This window comes from Vigna umbellata, chromosome 3, assembly GCF_029865625.1.
Source record: "Vigna umbellata cultivar VRB3 chromosome 3, Vumbellata_1.0, whole genome shotgun sequence".
Taxonomy (NCBI): domain Eukaryota; kingdom Viridiplantae; phylum Streptophyta; class Magnoliopsida; order Fabales; family Fabaceae; genus Vigna; species Vigna umbellata.
The window spans coordinates 16,545,843-16,563,375 of NC_142167.1; the positions used below are offsets into that span (position 1 = coordinate 16,545,843).

Here is a 17,533-nt window from a genome sequence, read left to right on the forward strand (position 1 = left end):
AGCAACCATATTAATGTTATCAGATTCTGCTTTTCTGCTCCACATTTGATTAAAAAAAGTCATTTTCACTGTGAAACAGCTGACACGATTTCTTATTTTCCTTAAACAAGTGTGCTAGCAGATAAAGTAGATAATACAATTCAGTGTCAGCTTGAATAGAATAAAGCTAGCTTTGTAACAAAAATTCAATAAAAGAAGAAAGCAAGCTTCTTTATCTTGGTGATAGATTGTGGCAAACATACTTGGTCAAATAAAGAACATGGTAAACACTACCTGTCACAACAACTTTTGCAATGATCTTGTCATATACAAATATCAGTAATGACAAGCCAATCAATACCTAATTGAATAAAGATAAGAGATTTCCATCTTTCTAAGAAAGACAATATATCATTCACAAATTTCCTCCCTCAAAATATGTTGATTCTTGTAACATAACATGCAATTTTCTAGAATGTACTCTAGTCCTACAGTAGAAGGTAATAAAGCTTCATTTAGTTTTCTACATCAATGATCCAATCACCAAGATGAACTAAAAAGACTTGTTCTCCACTCTGAACAAAAACAAAATCATTCTCTCACCCAAGACTACAAAAAAGAAGACCAGACGCCTTCTGGTTTTAGTGTGCTGAAAATTGTAATTCCCATATTAAAAAACAGAAATTCTATAGCATGAGAAGCTATATTCTAAGTCACTATTGCTTGCTGCCATAAGCTGTACAATGAAGTCTGGTGAAGATGTAAAAATGTAATAAAGTCTAATTCCCTATACACGAAAGTACTTCCAAATCAATAATGAAAAACGATGAGTTGCATCCTCTAGTGTTAAGAGAAGCCAAACAAACAAATCAATTCAACTCTGATTTGAGTTCTGTTCATTTTGCACCACAGGTTGACTGTGGTTTGAAGGACCTGAACCTGAATCTGAATTAGGAGTGTTTGAAGATTGTGGATTTTGTCCTGTTTGTGGCACCAATTGAGGGCCTTGTCGGTGTTCTGATGCCTGCAATCTTCTTCTCCATCTATAAAACTCCACAAGAATAGAACTGCCACTCATCACCACACCAAAACCAGCAAATGTGGCCAGAAGGATAGACAAAACAGCTTGCACACGAACCTGTAGGAGACAAAACGACACTAAGAGAGTCAGAATGCTTGGCCTTCTGCATTTAGTTACACACTTTCATGCATCCATATAACCAACCAATTATGCTACGCTATACAAGAAAAATGTGGTGATTGGACTTTGGAATCAGGATATGCATAAACCAAATTAGATGGAATCAGATTGAATATCCATTGTACCATCACATCCCCCAAGAATCTGCATGTTCTATGAAAATTTGGAGACGGCATAATTTCATCCCTACCACATCTGATACTGTTGTTTTTCTTTTAGAGATAAAAGCCTATTATTCTATTAATTTGATCATTTATTTCTCATAAAATATTGCCTAACTTTGTTTCAAAAGATAAATACAGGTAACAAGAATTTGGTTCAGACAAAATTCCTTACCACGGAGTAAAAAATATGCGCAAAGAGAACCACCATAGCAAACTGGACAGAAGCATAAATCCAGATGAACCTGCTCTTCACTGGACACCAGAGTTTAAAACAAAAATGTTAGGACACATAGATCAGCTAACCAACCTAGCAGAAAAGAACAAAACCGACATGAATAAAAACAGGAACAGCAATTACTTGTTGAGAATAAAAGAATCATTCAGTGTCATAATAACAGAAATTGCCACATCACGTTTTATACTATCCAGACCTCAATAAAGAGTGCTATCAGCCTATTACAACAAACAGTGGCTTTGACCAGTCTACTCTGACTCTAATGTGTCGGTACCACTCTTATTTAATTAAGTTTTATAAAACTCCCCCAGTTAACAGTTTCATTAGCCCAGAAGAAGGATATATTGGATAAAAGGCATTTAAATGAGTGGCAACAGATACATGAAAGATGCAACGGACACTCCCTATATCATATCTGATGAGTTATTGAGAAAAGTATATTTACAATATTTACCAATGTTCAAACCTACCCATGGTTGATGATGTCATGGAGGAAAGTAGACCCAGTACACAGGAAAATGGAAGAGATATGGCAATTGCACCAGTACTCATTTTTCCAACCTGCAGAGAGCTGAATAACTGAGCCTACAGAAAATTGCAAATTTTATAATTCTGAGAGGACTGATGTTCTTACCAATAGCTGCTCAAGAAAGCAGAAATACGCTAGCATGCTGACAATGACAAGAACTGGGACTTCCTGCCATACCCTATTAAAATTAGCAGACAAATTAAAGGCGTGACTATAATAATTAATAATCCACAGTGAAAGAATTTATAAATAAAGATATAACAAAAACACACTATTCCACTAGTAGTAACTGCACAACTTCAAGAAAAACTATTGACTTATAAGCATCACAAATGGTCTGTATAGGAAACAATGTTTGAATCATGACATAGTATGTGAGTCCATTAGTTCAATTTCTAAGGCATAACAGTAAATTAGCTGTTCTGTATCTTAGATGCAGTGATAAGTTAATAACCATTATTACATGCATGAAGCAGAGGAGACATGAGAATTTAGTTAAATAACAACAAGCAAGGGGCAGGAAAGTGATTCAAGATTATTAAAGTCTGAATTCAGTTCATACAGTGAATAGGCATGACTGTATTTAATATGCCTGTATTTGAGATTATATATGAACTAAATTCAATTCATATATTAAGATTCTATGAGTTTAGTTCATATATAATCTCAATATACGAATTTAGTTCATATATTAAGATTATATAATATCCATTTAGTTCCTCACTGAAGCATATTGTTGTAACTCATTCATCGGTAAGATCCTTAAGAAACAAAAGTAAATAGACATGCCTGTATCCGTTTGCATCTTCCAGCTGAGACCTATTTGCACCAATATTCCGATTTCGAACACTTTGGATCCTTAATAGAGTGACAGGTAGGTTCCGAACTTCCTCCTTGCACACATCACAGGTCTTGTTACCCTTTATACTAAACCATTTAATAGCGCATTCTTGGTGAGCCAGTGCAAGTTCACCTTTGCAGCTGCATTCCAACTTGAAGGTCTCACCTCCTTCACACAGATCAACCAGACAGATTCTACACACGGCCTCTTCTTCGGCTATATCTTCACCATTAGCATCTTCATTTTCTGCACCATGAAAGTATTTAAGACGAGTTACTAACTTCATGGAAGTTAAGAAGATGTAGGTGTTCTAAAATTATAAATTAAACTAAAATGTCTCCAGAGAAAGTAGGCTTTTTTTTTAAACAAAATCTGAAACTGGGAGAGTGGATTCTATTCCGCCAAATAATTCAAAGTTGGCATATAAAATTCTACAATTTTCCATGAGTTCAAAAGCAAATGTTTATAATGAGATACCAGCATCGTTTGTTGATGTGTCTACCAATACATCTCCTTCCTTTATTCGAGGAGTGGAAGGAACAATGCGAAAAAATGAATCCATCCTCCTTAAGCTTTTGTCTTTGTTGTTGGCAGGTACTGAAAGAGAGCGAGCTATCTTCCTCTGGGCTTCTTTTTTCTGTGAAAATGAACTAATAGGTTAAAAACAAAGGTTATTAAAACGACTCAAGATTTATCAACAATGTCTACCATATATAACTACAGAAAAATGGAACTTAAAAGCTTTGTTAAATCTTACATTTAGAGGACCACCAACACTTCCACCATGAGAAGATTCATTGTTTGATTGTCTAATTTCATCTAGTGGTAACGATGACGTTCTCTTAATCCGAGGAGTAAATATCTTAGTAAGAGACAATGATCTTGCAATTGAAGGCTTTTCTCCAATGCCTGAAGAGGAAACTTCTGGAGCTGCGGTATTTGCCTTTTCAACATCTGCTGCTGGTGTTCGATACCTGAAGCTCAGTTTTGGGAGCAGGCTTCTTATGGCTGATTTTCCTCTTGATGTTGAAGGCCCAGGAGAGTTATGTGCTGGAGGATCAACAGAGCGAGAACTCACAAGAAAATTCACTCTCTTTGGAGTAGGAGTGGGATTGGAACTTGGTGTTGGTGGCATTTTGATCGCAACAAAATCTTGAGAACTCTCTTCTGTTCTTGATGGTATTTCCAGGAGAAGATTCTGTCGCTTCCGAGGAGGAACATGGGAAGCTTCTTCAGTTATCCCCATTGGATCATCAACCTACAAATAAATATGCAACTGATAAAATAAGTGCTGCGGTTTTGATATACATGTAAACTACATTCAACCTAATAACATTATTTCAGTAGTCAATGAATCCTTTTTCCTAGTCATAGCTTGAAAGCCATCACACACATAATTAGACTATATTAAACAGGGATACCGAGTCTTTCTTCTTTTCTCCTTCCAGCCAATCCATTAACTCGCCTCTTCACTTGTAAGTACAATGTCGTAGTTTTGAAACATGGAATTTTGATGTAAATAAAAAGGCAGTGCATAAAACATGTTCTGATATATTAATGACCGAATCAAATAGAGATCTTCAGAATTCAGATTAATAGCAGTATCATATAACAAAAACTAGAATATTTAAATGATTTCATCTCTTAAATCTTTTATTATAATTGTCATGAAAATATAAACTAGCACTCAAACTGCTTCTGTTTAGCAACAAGAAGTAGGAAAGTGTAATTGGATGTGTACTCAAACAATAAACAGTTATGCAGTGATTGAATGTCGAAATCCTCCTGTAAAACTTCTATATAATGTTTCAGGAGAGAAAAACATGAAATCAATTTCTCTATAAGATAAAATTATCTCATACGCAAGTTAATTTAAAGAAATTCTCTTGTATCACTTCACTATATCTTTATCTTTTGACTGTGCATGAGCTAATTTTAACTTATGAAGAGTCTATTTCATTTTTTTCTCTCCTAGAAATCCTTATGGAGAAGTTCATTCAAAGACTCTAAATCAACAAAAGTGTAGCCAAGATTTTCCACAGAAAGGTATCACAGAATCAGCAATTCACGTGGCCCAATGTTGAATATGAAGTCTCCCTACAGTGAAATTAAACTCTTATTCAAATCCTATTTGAAATAAAATTCTGAGCAAATTATTTAGTGATTACATATTTATGGAGTGAATTGAATAATAGATGTTTGGCTGAACATATTCAACTCTAACCGACTGGGTCCTATGGACGCAAACTACATGACATATTCAACTGCATAATTCAAAGTACTCGGGGGAAAAAACAAAAGTAGCTGAAAGCTGGTTGCAGTCAGTTCTCATGCACACACAAGAGATCAGAACAAACACGCTAACAATTAAAAGGAATAAAATTCACACCAAGAAATAACATACTACAGGAATAAATCCCACAGATACAGTTTATGAAAAAAAATCCAGACAAATCAAGCTCTGGGTATTATAAAATATATGCGTATGATATATATTAGTCCAAAAACTGACCCAATTATTCAAATAAAAGAATAAAATACATAAAAGAACAAACTTTGTCATTCGTAATGATTATTTTCAGTGTTCATAGCATGTCTACTATAACAAAAGAATAGATTTGGAAATTTCGTTCTGAAGAATCAACAAACAAACAAAACCAAAACTGACAGAAGGAGCGACAAATGATATTATTTATTAAGAAAGAGAAGAAAAAAAAAAGAAAGATCATACTCAAGAGTTTAAATTAGTGACTAATCCTTGAAATAAACCAGACCCTATGCCCCAGATTGAAGCTAAAGAAGATGCAAAACGAATAACCGAAAGTGGTACCTTTTGAACTGGAAGAGAAACTGTTCGTCTGCAAGAACCTGCTTCATGTTCGTCATTCACAGGCTTTTCCTCTGTACTCATTTTTCTGTAGCAAAAGAATTCAAACCCAGAAATTGGAAATGGAAGACCAACCGAAATTGCAAATAAAATTCAGTTCTTGGAGACACCAATTATTCCCATACCACTTATTGCTGGGTACATGGAAGAGATGAGTATGACAGAGATAACTAAGATTTATGGGTTACAAAAATAAAAGGAAGTGAGTGTGATTAAGCACAGAGACCAAGCTTGACATTTATGACACTTAGTGGGGTACCCTTCCCTATGATCTGCTGCCACTAACACACTCCATAAGTTATTCTCACTGTTAAAATATGCAGAATGTTTATATTAACCAAATAATAAAATAAGATTAATTTACATAATCAAAGAAGTTTAGTACATCATAAGTCCACTTATTTACAAAAACTAGTGTAAGTTCCCCCACAAGACAGGAACTTTAAATAGTAAAGGAGTGGTGAGAAAGTTAGGAGAAGAAAACAAATACAACCAATCTCTTTCACCACACCTTCCTCTCACTCCCAACTTCCATGATCAATGACATTCAATGTCTTTAACTTCAAAACAAAAAATAAAGGATGCATTTATTACTTAGCTTCCCATTTTTGTTCCAAAATTATTAATATTTTATCATTTCCAACTTTTTTTAGTAGTATTTTATATTTGCTTAAGTATAACCATGGTTTATAGAAGTAGCAAATATTAAACAAGATAGTTAGATCTATTTAAACATGGTAATATAATCTTAAGCACAAAAAATATTAAGAATAGATGAAGTATTAATTTAATTTGAGAGATATTTTACAATTTGTCAAATTTTTAATACACATTTTTTATTGGTAAAAAAATCAAATTTAAATATGTGAAGATTCAAAATAATTCAAATAAACTCATTTCTTGAAATAAATATATTTTTAGTTGTTTGAAATTTTTGTTTAAGTTTGGCCTAGAGTATATGTTTTGTATAACCAGTTTATTAGTAGTTAGATATCTTATATATTTAAGTGTTTAGGCCTTAAAATAAAAGCTCGTGACAGAAAGAAAAATTACAGTTTTTTTTAAGATAGTACTTAAATTGTACCTTAATTACAAATTAAAACGTCATTTTCCATTATAAAATAATGTAGTAATATATATTTTATTTTATTTGAATTAAACTAATTACGTGCTAATTTAGTATTAGTGAAAATAAAGATATTTATAGTAAACTATATCTCCACCGTACACTTTATAAAAGATAGACTTACTTTAAAAAGAGGAACTTTTATGGATGGGATTGCAGCTAACTGACGCTATAATATTTATTCCTGTTTTCAGGATCATTCACCAATTCACTTTCTATTCACGCATATATTGTGAGATTTAGTTTCTTCTCATTACTAGGTAATGAAAATATTGTGTTTTTGTTTCGAGTCACCAAACGAAATAATAATTATTTTCTTATGTTAACATTAATATAGTACTAATAAAAAAACTAACGTATTTGAATATGTCAAAACGGTTTTAAGAATTCGAAATTGTAAATTTAACAAAATTTACTTATAAAGTGTTTAGTTTTTTTTTTAATATTCCAAAACTGAACCAACAATTAAAATAAATACCAATAAAAAAACTTCTAAACATACGGAAATCCTTAATTAAGATTTAAGATTTTTTACTATAATCCTTAAAAACATTGAATAGTAAGAAAACAACTTTAAATTTATCATAATAATTAAAGTAGTAGATCTACCAGATATCAAATTTCTTTAAAATCTAATTTATACTTGTTTCGACAGGACTTAGAACCCTAATCCAAAACATTCAAAGTTGTCTGATGTCCAGGGGTGTTGTCTTCTCTCTTCTCCTTGTCCAAGCCGTGGGGGAGGGTGCCTACAAAAGACACTCTGACGCTCAAGTCAGTGACTTTGCGTAATAGTCTTGTAATCAAGATTTAGTTATCAGAGCTCTAGGTTCAGTTCCAATTCAAGTTACCCGTACCCTTTGCCAGACAAATATTTATAGATTATAATGAGCTTACCATTAGGTCTGACTCATTAACCACCAATGAATGATAATATTAATTGTCAATAAATGACAATTATTTTCATTAACTCTTCGACAGTTATTACTATTAATTACCTTAACGGCTGATTTAACCGATCGGTTCACTGTCCTGAGAGGTATCATCGGTCGACGACTCTTCTGCACTTCTACTGTTCGGTCGGCTATGAGCCCATAGTAACAATACTAAAAGTAAATTATAAGTTTAATTAAATTTTAGAAAATCCTAAAATGAGATTTGTATCTTAAAATTCTTTTTGATATCAAATTTGCAATATAAAAATTGAATTTATGCTTAAAAGCAAATAGACTTTAATATCAAAGAACTAAGTTAAACTACAATGAGTTCACATACGGTAGATATAAGAATGTTTCGGAAAATATGATGATGTTGGGAAGAAAGTGACGAGGGGGAACAACATTTGTGTACAGCCACTTTCATGGGACATATGATTATGATTAATGTGGTGAGCCTTTAGCCACCAAAGAATGTGTATATAACGGTTAAGGTAGGGCATTTGCATGTTCATATCATATCAATAAGCTTCTTCATTATTCATTCATTCAAGAGAATGCATATCAAAAGAATGAAGTTAACAGCACTGTGTCATATGAAGAAACAGGAGAAAAAAGAAAACAAAATCAACTTCAGATCTTTAGCAAAAGAAAGTAAAAGCAGTGTCCTGTGTTGAACCCCACCACTTATTTTTTTCAAATTATGTTAACATATTTTTATCAGAACTGTATCATTAAGCATGCTTTAACTCTGCCATACTTATCCAGTACAGATCAATAGGTTCTTGTCTTTTGCACCCATTTACCTTTTAATTCTAAACAAATCATTGCATCAACTTCAACTAGATTCTAATATATATTACAGTATAGTGTATAGACTGGTCGGTTAAAAATATAGAAGAATAGCTTCGAAGAATCACAACCTTCTATATCGAATGGATTAACCGATATCATGATTTGTACGAACCTCTTAACCGTACTAACCATTTAATCGTACGGTCGAAACCTCTATTTCGGATTAGGAAAGTACAACCATGTTTAAGTAACATTAGACCTCAATTAGGATATTTCTAATCAAAGTCCTAATATGAAAATTATAAATACAAAAGGAGGAGATAAATGACGTTTATTAAGCATTTAAAATTTAATAATTATAATCGATCGATAATCTAATACTAATTTAAACGTCGGAGTGTCTTTATCATGTATTCACTGCTCATGCATTATGAAAAAGAAAAAAATTATAGATAATAGAAACTCGGGAGAACTAAGAGGTAATCCGAAATTGTGAAGGTACACATCTTTCGATCCTACAAACAAGTAATATATATTAATTAATCTGTGTTTCTGCATAAATATGTGTGTAAAGGGTAAAAATGAGATGGGTTTGTTCTTTATTGTTATCTCCATGCATTACTATAAAGATGCATTGCCCTTTTCACCTTTCTCTCCTTTCCTTGCTTCCAGATAGTTTGAATTAAAGTATGAAACAAAGTGGTTTGACAGAAGCATTTGAGTAGAAAGGTAAAAAGCTTATATGATTATATTTAAGTTTAATGATCAAAATCTTCCAATTTTGCTTTATGCCACGAGATCGATGCTTAAAGAATTCAAACGTGAAGTCAAGAGCATCCCTTCTGTAACCTTTTCAAAATTATAGCAAACATAATCATTATTTTAGAGACACAGGAATAACATTTTATGTGTTACATTTGAGGTTCACGAATAAATCCAGCCACTTTTAAAAACCTGAGATGCTAATGATATTATTCACTTTGTTTGTTCTTGTTTACTATAATAATTAGCGTAGCTGGTTTTAGCGTCCTTGGAATGTGACGTGTCGGTTAAACTTATGGATGGCATGCAAGATGGGCCAGAAGATTAGCCACCCAATCAATTCATCTTCATGACAGTGAAATGGAAAGCCATAATTGTTGACATATCATAGCTCCATTAATGCTCTTTTTTTATTACCTTTATTATTGTTCATTGTTCATGCATTCATTCCCAAATGTGTAGATTCTTCTGCGTTAAGTAAAAGGGACGTAGTTATTAATCATTTATTACAAAACTTGCAGGCTTTTTAATATGTTTTCATGATGATTCTTTTAAGAGAACAAAATTCGTAAAATTAGTAAAGTGTGTATTTTTGGAGAGGCAAAGAGGGAATTTGAAGGTACAGTTCTTGATATGCATTTTGGGAGGATTAACTTTGTGTTTTTTGTTTTGTATCACTTGAGGTTGTTGAGAAAATGAATTCATACTTGAGAGAAACATAAATATAAATTTGAATTTAAATTTTACATTGATTTAAATTAAAAAAAAGTTTAATATCATATAAAGAAAAAAGTTCATTGTTTTAAAGTTTTAAAATAAAAATATTATAATTTTTTATATAAATTAATGAATAATATTGATAATTTTTCTTGAAATATTTATTACAAAGTATTTTTACCACCTTTTCTCTTTAAGGAACATGTAAAATATGGTTGTTTTTTTTATAAGAATTGATAAAATGTTTTAAAATTTTGAGTTGAAAGTAATAATTAGATTTAGATTTGATTGGTATTGTATTTATAAATCTAAACCGATGTTAGAAACATTTAGGATGTAAGGCAAAGAAGCAATGTAAGAGATAAGGAGAATATAAGTAGATGGTTCCTTTTGATTTTACTGTTCTTAACTTTCTTTGGTGTCTTCTTCACATTGGTTGTAGTCAAATTTGGATTGTGTGGCTGCGTCTGCAGAAAAAAGAGACAAAATCATTAAAGTAGAAAAAAGAACACATGGAAAAATGATTGAGTGTGAAATAGAAACTGGATAAAGACTGACGGCTAAATGAGATAAGACCACGAGATTAGTTGCTTGAAATTGACATATATGGCAACATTAGGGTGTGTATCATGCATGTCATGAATTTTTGTATATATATTACAAAAGTAATTATATATATATATATATATATATATATATATATATATATATATATATATATATATATTAAATATTAAAATCATTATACATTAATCTATTTTGAAAACATAATAACAAAACAACAAAAACTACAATTTCATTTTGAATACATTAGAAAGAATAAAGTAAAAGTTAGCCAGAGATTAATTAAATTAGAAAAAAATAGTTGAAGATTTTACTATAATTAAAATAATAGTAAATTACAATAAATAAATAATTTCTAACTTTATTTTATAAGTTAATTTTGTAAAACTAAGCAAGATTCAAAGTTTATTTTTTAAAATAATTATAAATTCTATCGTAATAAATTTTATTAAATCTATCGTGTTTTCTATCATTGAAATTTAATCAGTTATAATTCATATCTAGTTCAATACTTAATATATAATAATCCATGCTTAATGTATTATCTTATCCAAATTTGTGATAAAGATGAGTTTTATCTAAAGTGTAGAAAATGGATATTAAGGATAGTCTCATCCTTTGTTAAATTATGTATGAATAATGTTTTGTGCATTTTACTTGCGTTGACCAAAATCTTCCATCATCAATTATTTCTTTAGTTTCAAAGGTACTTTAGTTAAGGCATTGTCTTGTGTTTTAAATCGAATCAAACTATCTTTAAATTGTCAAACAGATATGAAGTAAGAAAATGAATTAAGTAAAAAAAAATGACATCTTTTTAAGTCTATTTTAGGGTTGTATACTTATATCTATCTTATTTAATGGATAGTTAATATCGTGGTCTCCTATTATAATCTTTTAATGGTTTGGATGTGTATTTATAATATATCAATAGGAACCAATTTTAGTAGAGGAAAACAAGATGAACTCCAAGAAAGAATAATTTTTAAACAAATACTCACTTTAGGAGCTCTAAAATCACACATAAGGTTGCAAACATCACCATTGAGTACCGAGTTGACTCGTTAGGCAAAAAATTGGCTCGCCGAGCAAGTTACAAGTCAGGAAGAATCATTTTTAGGCGTCGCTGGACAAGAATGAAGTCGTTGGACGAGTTTGTCAACCCTGATATACGAAAATAGATATTTAATCATGTTGTCGCGAGGGTTTTGGGGCAATCTTCATTCTTATTTGAATAGAATCACATAGGGTGCTTGAGAGAGGCTTTTGAAGGTTGTTTGGAGTGTTGGAAAGCTCTCCCTCTCCTTCTTGGGTCCTCCTTCATCCATGGTGATTTTTTCCATTTTGGGGTTGAGAGGAAGATGGACTACAATCATGAAGGTGCTGGTGCGAATGAGAGGCGAAATTAGAGCATGGAGCAGTTATCAAAGAGAAAGCTTGCATCTTTTCTTTGGTTTTCATTTCTTCCATATCTCTTTTATATGTAGAACCATAAGTTCTCCATCATGGAGTGCTATTCTTATTTATTGGGATTACATGTAATAAACTGAATCTTATGTATTTTGTGATGTTAATATATATGTTTTTTCATTTCAAAGTTAATATTTGATTTTTATGTTTAATGTTTTTTGTGGCTTGATTACCCATGACTTGACTTGTGTTTTTTGATGTATTGGGAAATATGACTTGAACTTAAAACTGAAATTGAATATCTAATGGAGCTTGTATTTAGGGATAAAATATATTTTATTAGTAATCTTAACACTCTTGAACTTAATGCATGATTGTTGGTTGAGGATTCAAGGGATTGAAACTTGATGAGTTATTATAGACTTAAAGTCACTAGGGATAAAATTTGAGTATTTTGGTGAGTTGATTTTAACTTGAATATGGAATTGAAATGTTTGTTAATGCACGAGAATGAAGTGGATGAATTATAGTCTTAACAAATTGTAAACACTTTATGTTACATTTTCTTCCACACCAACTGTTTGATAAAAATACAAAAAAGAGTTTATTGTGGTTTTGTTATCTTTGTGTCTAATTGAGTTGTGAATTGTGAGACCTGTTAAGTGTTACACAAGTCCCTTGGGAGCAATATTTATCACTTGATACGCTACCACCGATGCACTTACCGTTCGTTTTGCAGCCAATCATCGCCTTGTGCATCGTTGTAGAATGCAACCTCACCATATCTCCAGCGTGCCAATGACTCTCGTCGGAGAAGACAACACCTCCATGCGAGTGATAACACCTTCTATTCACATCTGGTTTATAGTGTGGGAGATGATGAAGGAGAAGGAAGTGAAAGTGAGAAAGGAAAGATAGAAGAAAGGTTAAAGATTTTGGAACCCTCTCTTTACAAATAAATAAAAAAAACAAGAAACTATTTTTTATACCCAATTATAATTAAAACTAGTATAGAAAGTTTTCTTATTTATTGAAAAATGTCACCACAGTATAAAATATTTCCTCTTTATGTTAAAAATATTATCACGCCCACTTTCTATACATATTATAATTACAACCAATATAAAAAGAATTATCAAGTTATGTTATTATACCACTTTTTATATCTAGTAGATTATAACCCATATAAATAGTCATCATACAAAAAATATAGTTTTGCATTGATGTTAAGACCATTAAATTAAATTAAAAGTAATACAAAATATATATTTAATATGAAGAATACACATATTTCAAAAATATATTAAAAATAAATGAAATTAGTGTCCATTAAACTCATATTAATCTTATTTATTTTAATTTTTTAATTAGCATTTGTTTAGTTAACATTAACTTATAAATAAATAAAATATTATAACTAAATAAGATTAACATCTAATAGTGAATCCTAGTCGTATTTATTTTAGTTTTATTTTTATAATTAATGTTGGTTTAATCAAAACTTAAATACATATAAATATAAAAAATAAATAGAATTAGCTTTTCCTAAACTCACCTAACTTATTTGGAGCGGCATAGCTTCTTGGGAGCATAGGAAACTTTGGCTGCCCCAGCTTTTTTTAATATAAATAAAAGATAATATATAAATAAAAATATTAGTTTTAACATATTTGTCTACTTTAAATTTGTATATACTTATAAATAAAATTTTGATATCTTCAAAAGAAATACTTTTGAAGAGTTTTCACTATTTATTTATTTTTAATATTTATTTTAATTAGCATTTAATAAGATATTAATACAAATATTTATTTAATACAAATATTTATTTAATAAATATCTTAATTTTGTTTTTAAAAAATAATTTTTATGTCATGTTAGAATCTGCTCACATTAATAAGATCGTAATTTAATCTATACTAATATTTAAAGCTAAATTTATGTTTTTTACAGTGAAAATTATGATTAAATTTTAATTTATGTTAATAAAAAAGCATCACCTAAATCACAATTTTATTTTTAATGTGATATTTAAATTAGAGTTAAGTATATTTTTAGTTTTTAACTTACATGATTTATTTTTGTTTTATACTTTAATGTATTTTGGTTTCTAAATTTTGAAAATAAATATATATATAAGTATTTAATTTAATAATAGTATTATTTTATACTTATTAAATAATATTTTAAACTGATATTTGAATTAAAATGTATTAAAATTAAGAAAATTATATTCATTAATTTTTAAAATTTAAACAATTAAAATGAATAAAAATTTGAAACAAAAATAAATTATAATTTTACATAAACTTAAAAACATATTTACCTCTATAAAGTTATCTTAGTTTCCATAAATAAACGAAACTACATGGCAAACACCTGCTCAAGGTATGATTTCACCCATCATTTACCAAATCTTTTTTTGTGATATTTAAATTTCAATATCAAACAAAAATTTAACAGTAAACCTTTTGATAGAGATGATGGCACTAAACCTGTCCGTAAATCATGAAATCATTAATGGAAGCAGAATAGTAAAAAAATTGTATTAGAAAGTGATATATAATAGTAATACTCTTGCTATGATTTCCTTTGCTTTATTAGAGTGATTTTAATAAAATTTAATTACATTATTTACTAATACTTTTAGGGCACTGCTATTAAATATAAATTTTACACTATTCAAGCAATTAGTTGAAGTAAAGTCAACAACTATAGTGGAGGAAGGAGACATTATGTCCATTAACAAATTGCATTCCAATTCAGACCAGTCAAAAAGAAACACTAAAGACAGAAGGGAAATATTTATAATAAAATCGGAAAAGAAATAAATCACATGAACTTAATATATTTTAATAAGAACGAATGTAGACAGGATACTATAGTATCGAACTTATGTATATAATAACTTTTTTATGTAAATAACTATTTTATATAATTTTAATTTTAATTTTAAATATTATATCAAATAATTGTATTTTTAATATTTTATAATTGTGACCTGTATTTGAATTAGTTATTTTTACTGTAAATATTGTATTTAAGCGATTTAATAGTAACATTTTAATTAATTTGATTTCTAAATTAAAAAGAAAAATATTACAGTATAATGATGATAGTATAAATAATTTTTTGGAACTTTCTGTGGTTATGTGTTAGGCAATTTCCCCAGCTTTCATAAATTATAAGGTTTTTTTATATATATTATTATTTTGTATGCATTGATTCAATCTATCAAATAAACTGTTTTAAGTTATATTTTACATATAGATTTGTTATATCTAAGTAGTAAAATTGTTTTTCGAACTATATTTGTTCTGTTCTTGTTATTGTTAGTGCCGTTAAAATGAATTGAAACCCGTGAGTTAATCTGGTTCATCACGGATTTGAGCCGGATTGGATTGAAAAAAAATGTGAAAATTTTGATCGAGTCAATTTTGACCCGGCTCGCTAAGAACCCGACTCACCCGAATTGAACCCGTGGTGAGCCGGGTTGGCTCAGTAGCTCACATATTTTTTTTTAATGAAATCAAATGAATTAAATTAATTATTCAAATCCTATTTTTTTTATTGAAATCAAATTAATTAAATTAATTATTCAAAACGCATAACGTTTAGGTCAGATGGTTGTGTATGTCTCATTAAACTAAATTAGCAAAATTTTATGCTTGATATCTTAGAATATATAACAATATAGTTCTTTTGTTCATGTTATAATAATATAAGAAGAAGAGGGTGAAAAAGAGTTAAATGAGCCAACACGTTTAACCTACCAACCTGTGGTGGGTCAGATCGGATTCAAATTTTTTCGGCTTGCTAATAAATGAGTCGGGTTGGATTGATTCACTGAGTGATCAATATGTAGTAGGTCGGGTTGAGTCGGGCCAGATTACCCGTTTTGACAACTCTACTTCTTGTTCTTGATATTTGATGTATTGTTCATTTGTAATTCAAATATTTAAATTATTGTTAATCTGGACTCGAATGAGAAATTAATAGAAAAAAAAATTCAAAGAGAACGAGAGTTTTTATATAGAATCTCTTTTCACTTTTACAAAATCTTATATACTAACAGATTTTGTAAAATTGATTTCCAAGAAACTACTCACAGTTAAATCAATTCAAAATCAATAGTGAACCCAAATACATAGTCTAACTTACAGAAATATTTTATCATAATTAAATTAATTTGACAGTATAAAATATATATATATATATATATATATATATATATATATATATATATATATATATAGTCAAACTTACATTATTATTTTATTATAAATACTAAATAGGCACTAAAAGTTATAATTATTTAGAAAGGGGTGGTGTAAAAGTAGTGAGTGATTAGGTATGGTTTTATGAGAGTGACAGCACTAAACAGATGGAGCCAGAAATAGTTAATGTAAACATTTGCAGTGTAAGGTGAAAACCAAAAATCTCAGTTAACATCAATTGATGTTATCAGCATTTGTCCAACACTTCAATAACCACTCTTTTTATCATCTTTAAATACATAAAATTAATGTTTCCCACTAATTCCACTTAGACTCACTGCTACGCGTTAAAATGGGTTTAAACTTATCAATTAACTTGTCTCATCACCAGATTGATCTGGATTGGACTGTAAAATATTCTTTTCTAAATGTAGGTCAAAATGAGTTTAACTTATATAATATGTAAGTTAATTAACTTCGAGTGAACTTTAGATGAGTTGATCAGTAATTTATTTATGATCATCAATCTTTTATTACTTTTTTATAATTATTTATTATTTTTAATTATATATGTTAATAATTTAATTTTTTTAATTAGAATTTTATTTAATAATATTTAAATTATTTAAATATTTAATTAATTCATTTATCTAATTATATAAGTTAATATTTTAATTTTTACTTACTAATTTTGTAATAATATTTGTTGAAATAAGTAATCATTACGAATACACAGTTGAATAATCTACTTTATTTATATTATTATAAATATATAAAATTTGAGAGAATAAAATATATTTCAAGTAAGTTTATTTCTCTAACTTATGAATTTATAGTGGGTCATCAGGTTCACAAAAAAAAATATTAAATTCATTTATTTTATAAATTTGATTCATTTTAACACTTTTTGTCACTGGTTTTTAATAAATTATTATGGATAAACAAATTATTATGGATAAAGAAACATTAATACAGATTTTTTAATACTATATATATATATATATATATATATATATATATATATATATATATATATCATTTTGATTGAGTTTAGAATATATCAATATAATAATGAATAAGTAATAAATCTGTAAAAAAACAAACGAATTCTATGTCAAAAGATTTAAATAAAAAAAGTATGTCAACATATTTTTTTCTCAATTATTATTCA

General features: G+C 29.1%; 1 protein-coding gene across 3 annotated transcripts; it reads right to left on the bottom strand.

Annotated features, from left to right (window-relative positions):
- Positions 1-370: 370 nt before the first annotated feature.
- LOC124842687 (RING/U-box superfamily protein) lies at positions 371-6,224 on the bottom strand. Of its 3 annotated transcripts, XM_088109842.1 has the most exons (9): positions 5,962-6,224; positions 5,780-5,864; positions 3,707-4,207; positions 3,427-3,586; positions 2,898-3,195; positions 2,214-2,286; positions 2,050-2,140; positions 1,517-1,596; positions 371-1,117 (listed from the first exon to the last, which is right to left on the bottom strand). In XM_088109842.1, exons 2-9 carry the CDS (start codon positions 5,858-5,860, stop codon positions 854-856), a joined length of 1,548 nt encoding a protein of 515 aa, XP_087965968.1. In that variant the 5' UTR covers positions 5,861-5,864; positions 5,962-6,224; the 3' UTR covers positions 371-853. The 3 variants fall into 3 exon arrangements, with proteins under 3 accessions (XP_087965968.1, XP_047175186.1, XP_087965969.1); XM_047319230.2 differs by having other exon boundaries at positions 5,780-6,224; XM_088109843.1 differs by lacking the exons at positions 5,780-5,864; positions 5,962-6,224 and adding an exon at positions 4,371-4,989.
- Positions 6,225-17,533: the final 11,309 nt, after the last annotated feature.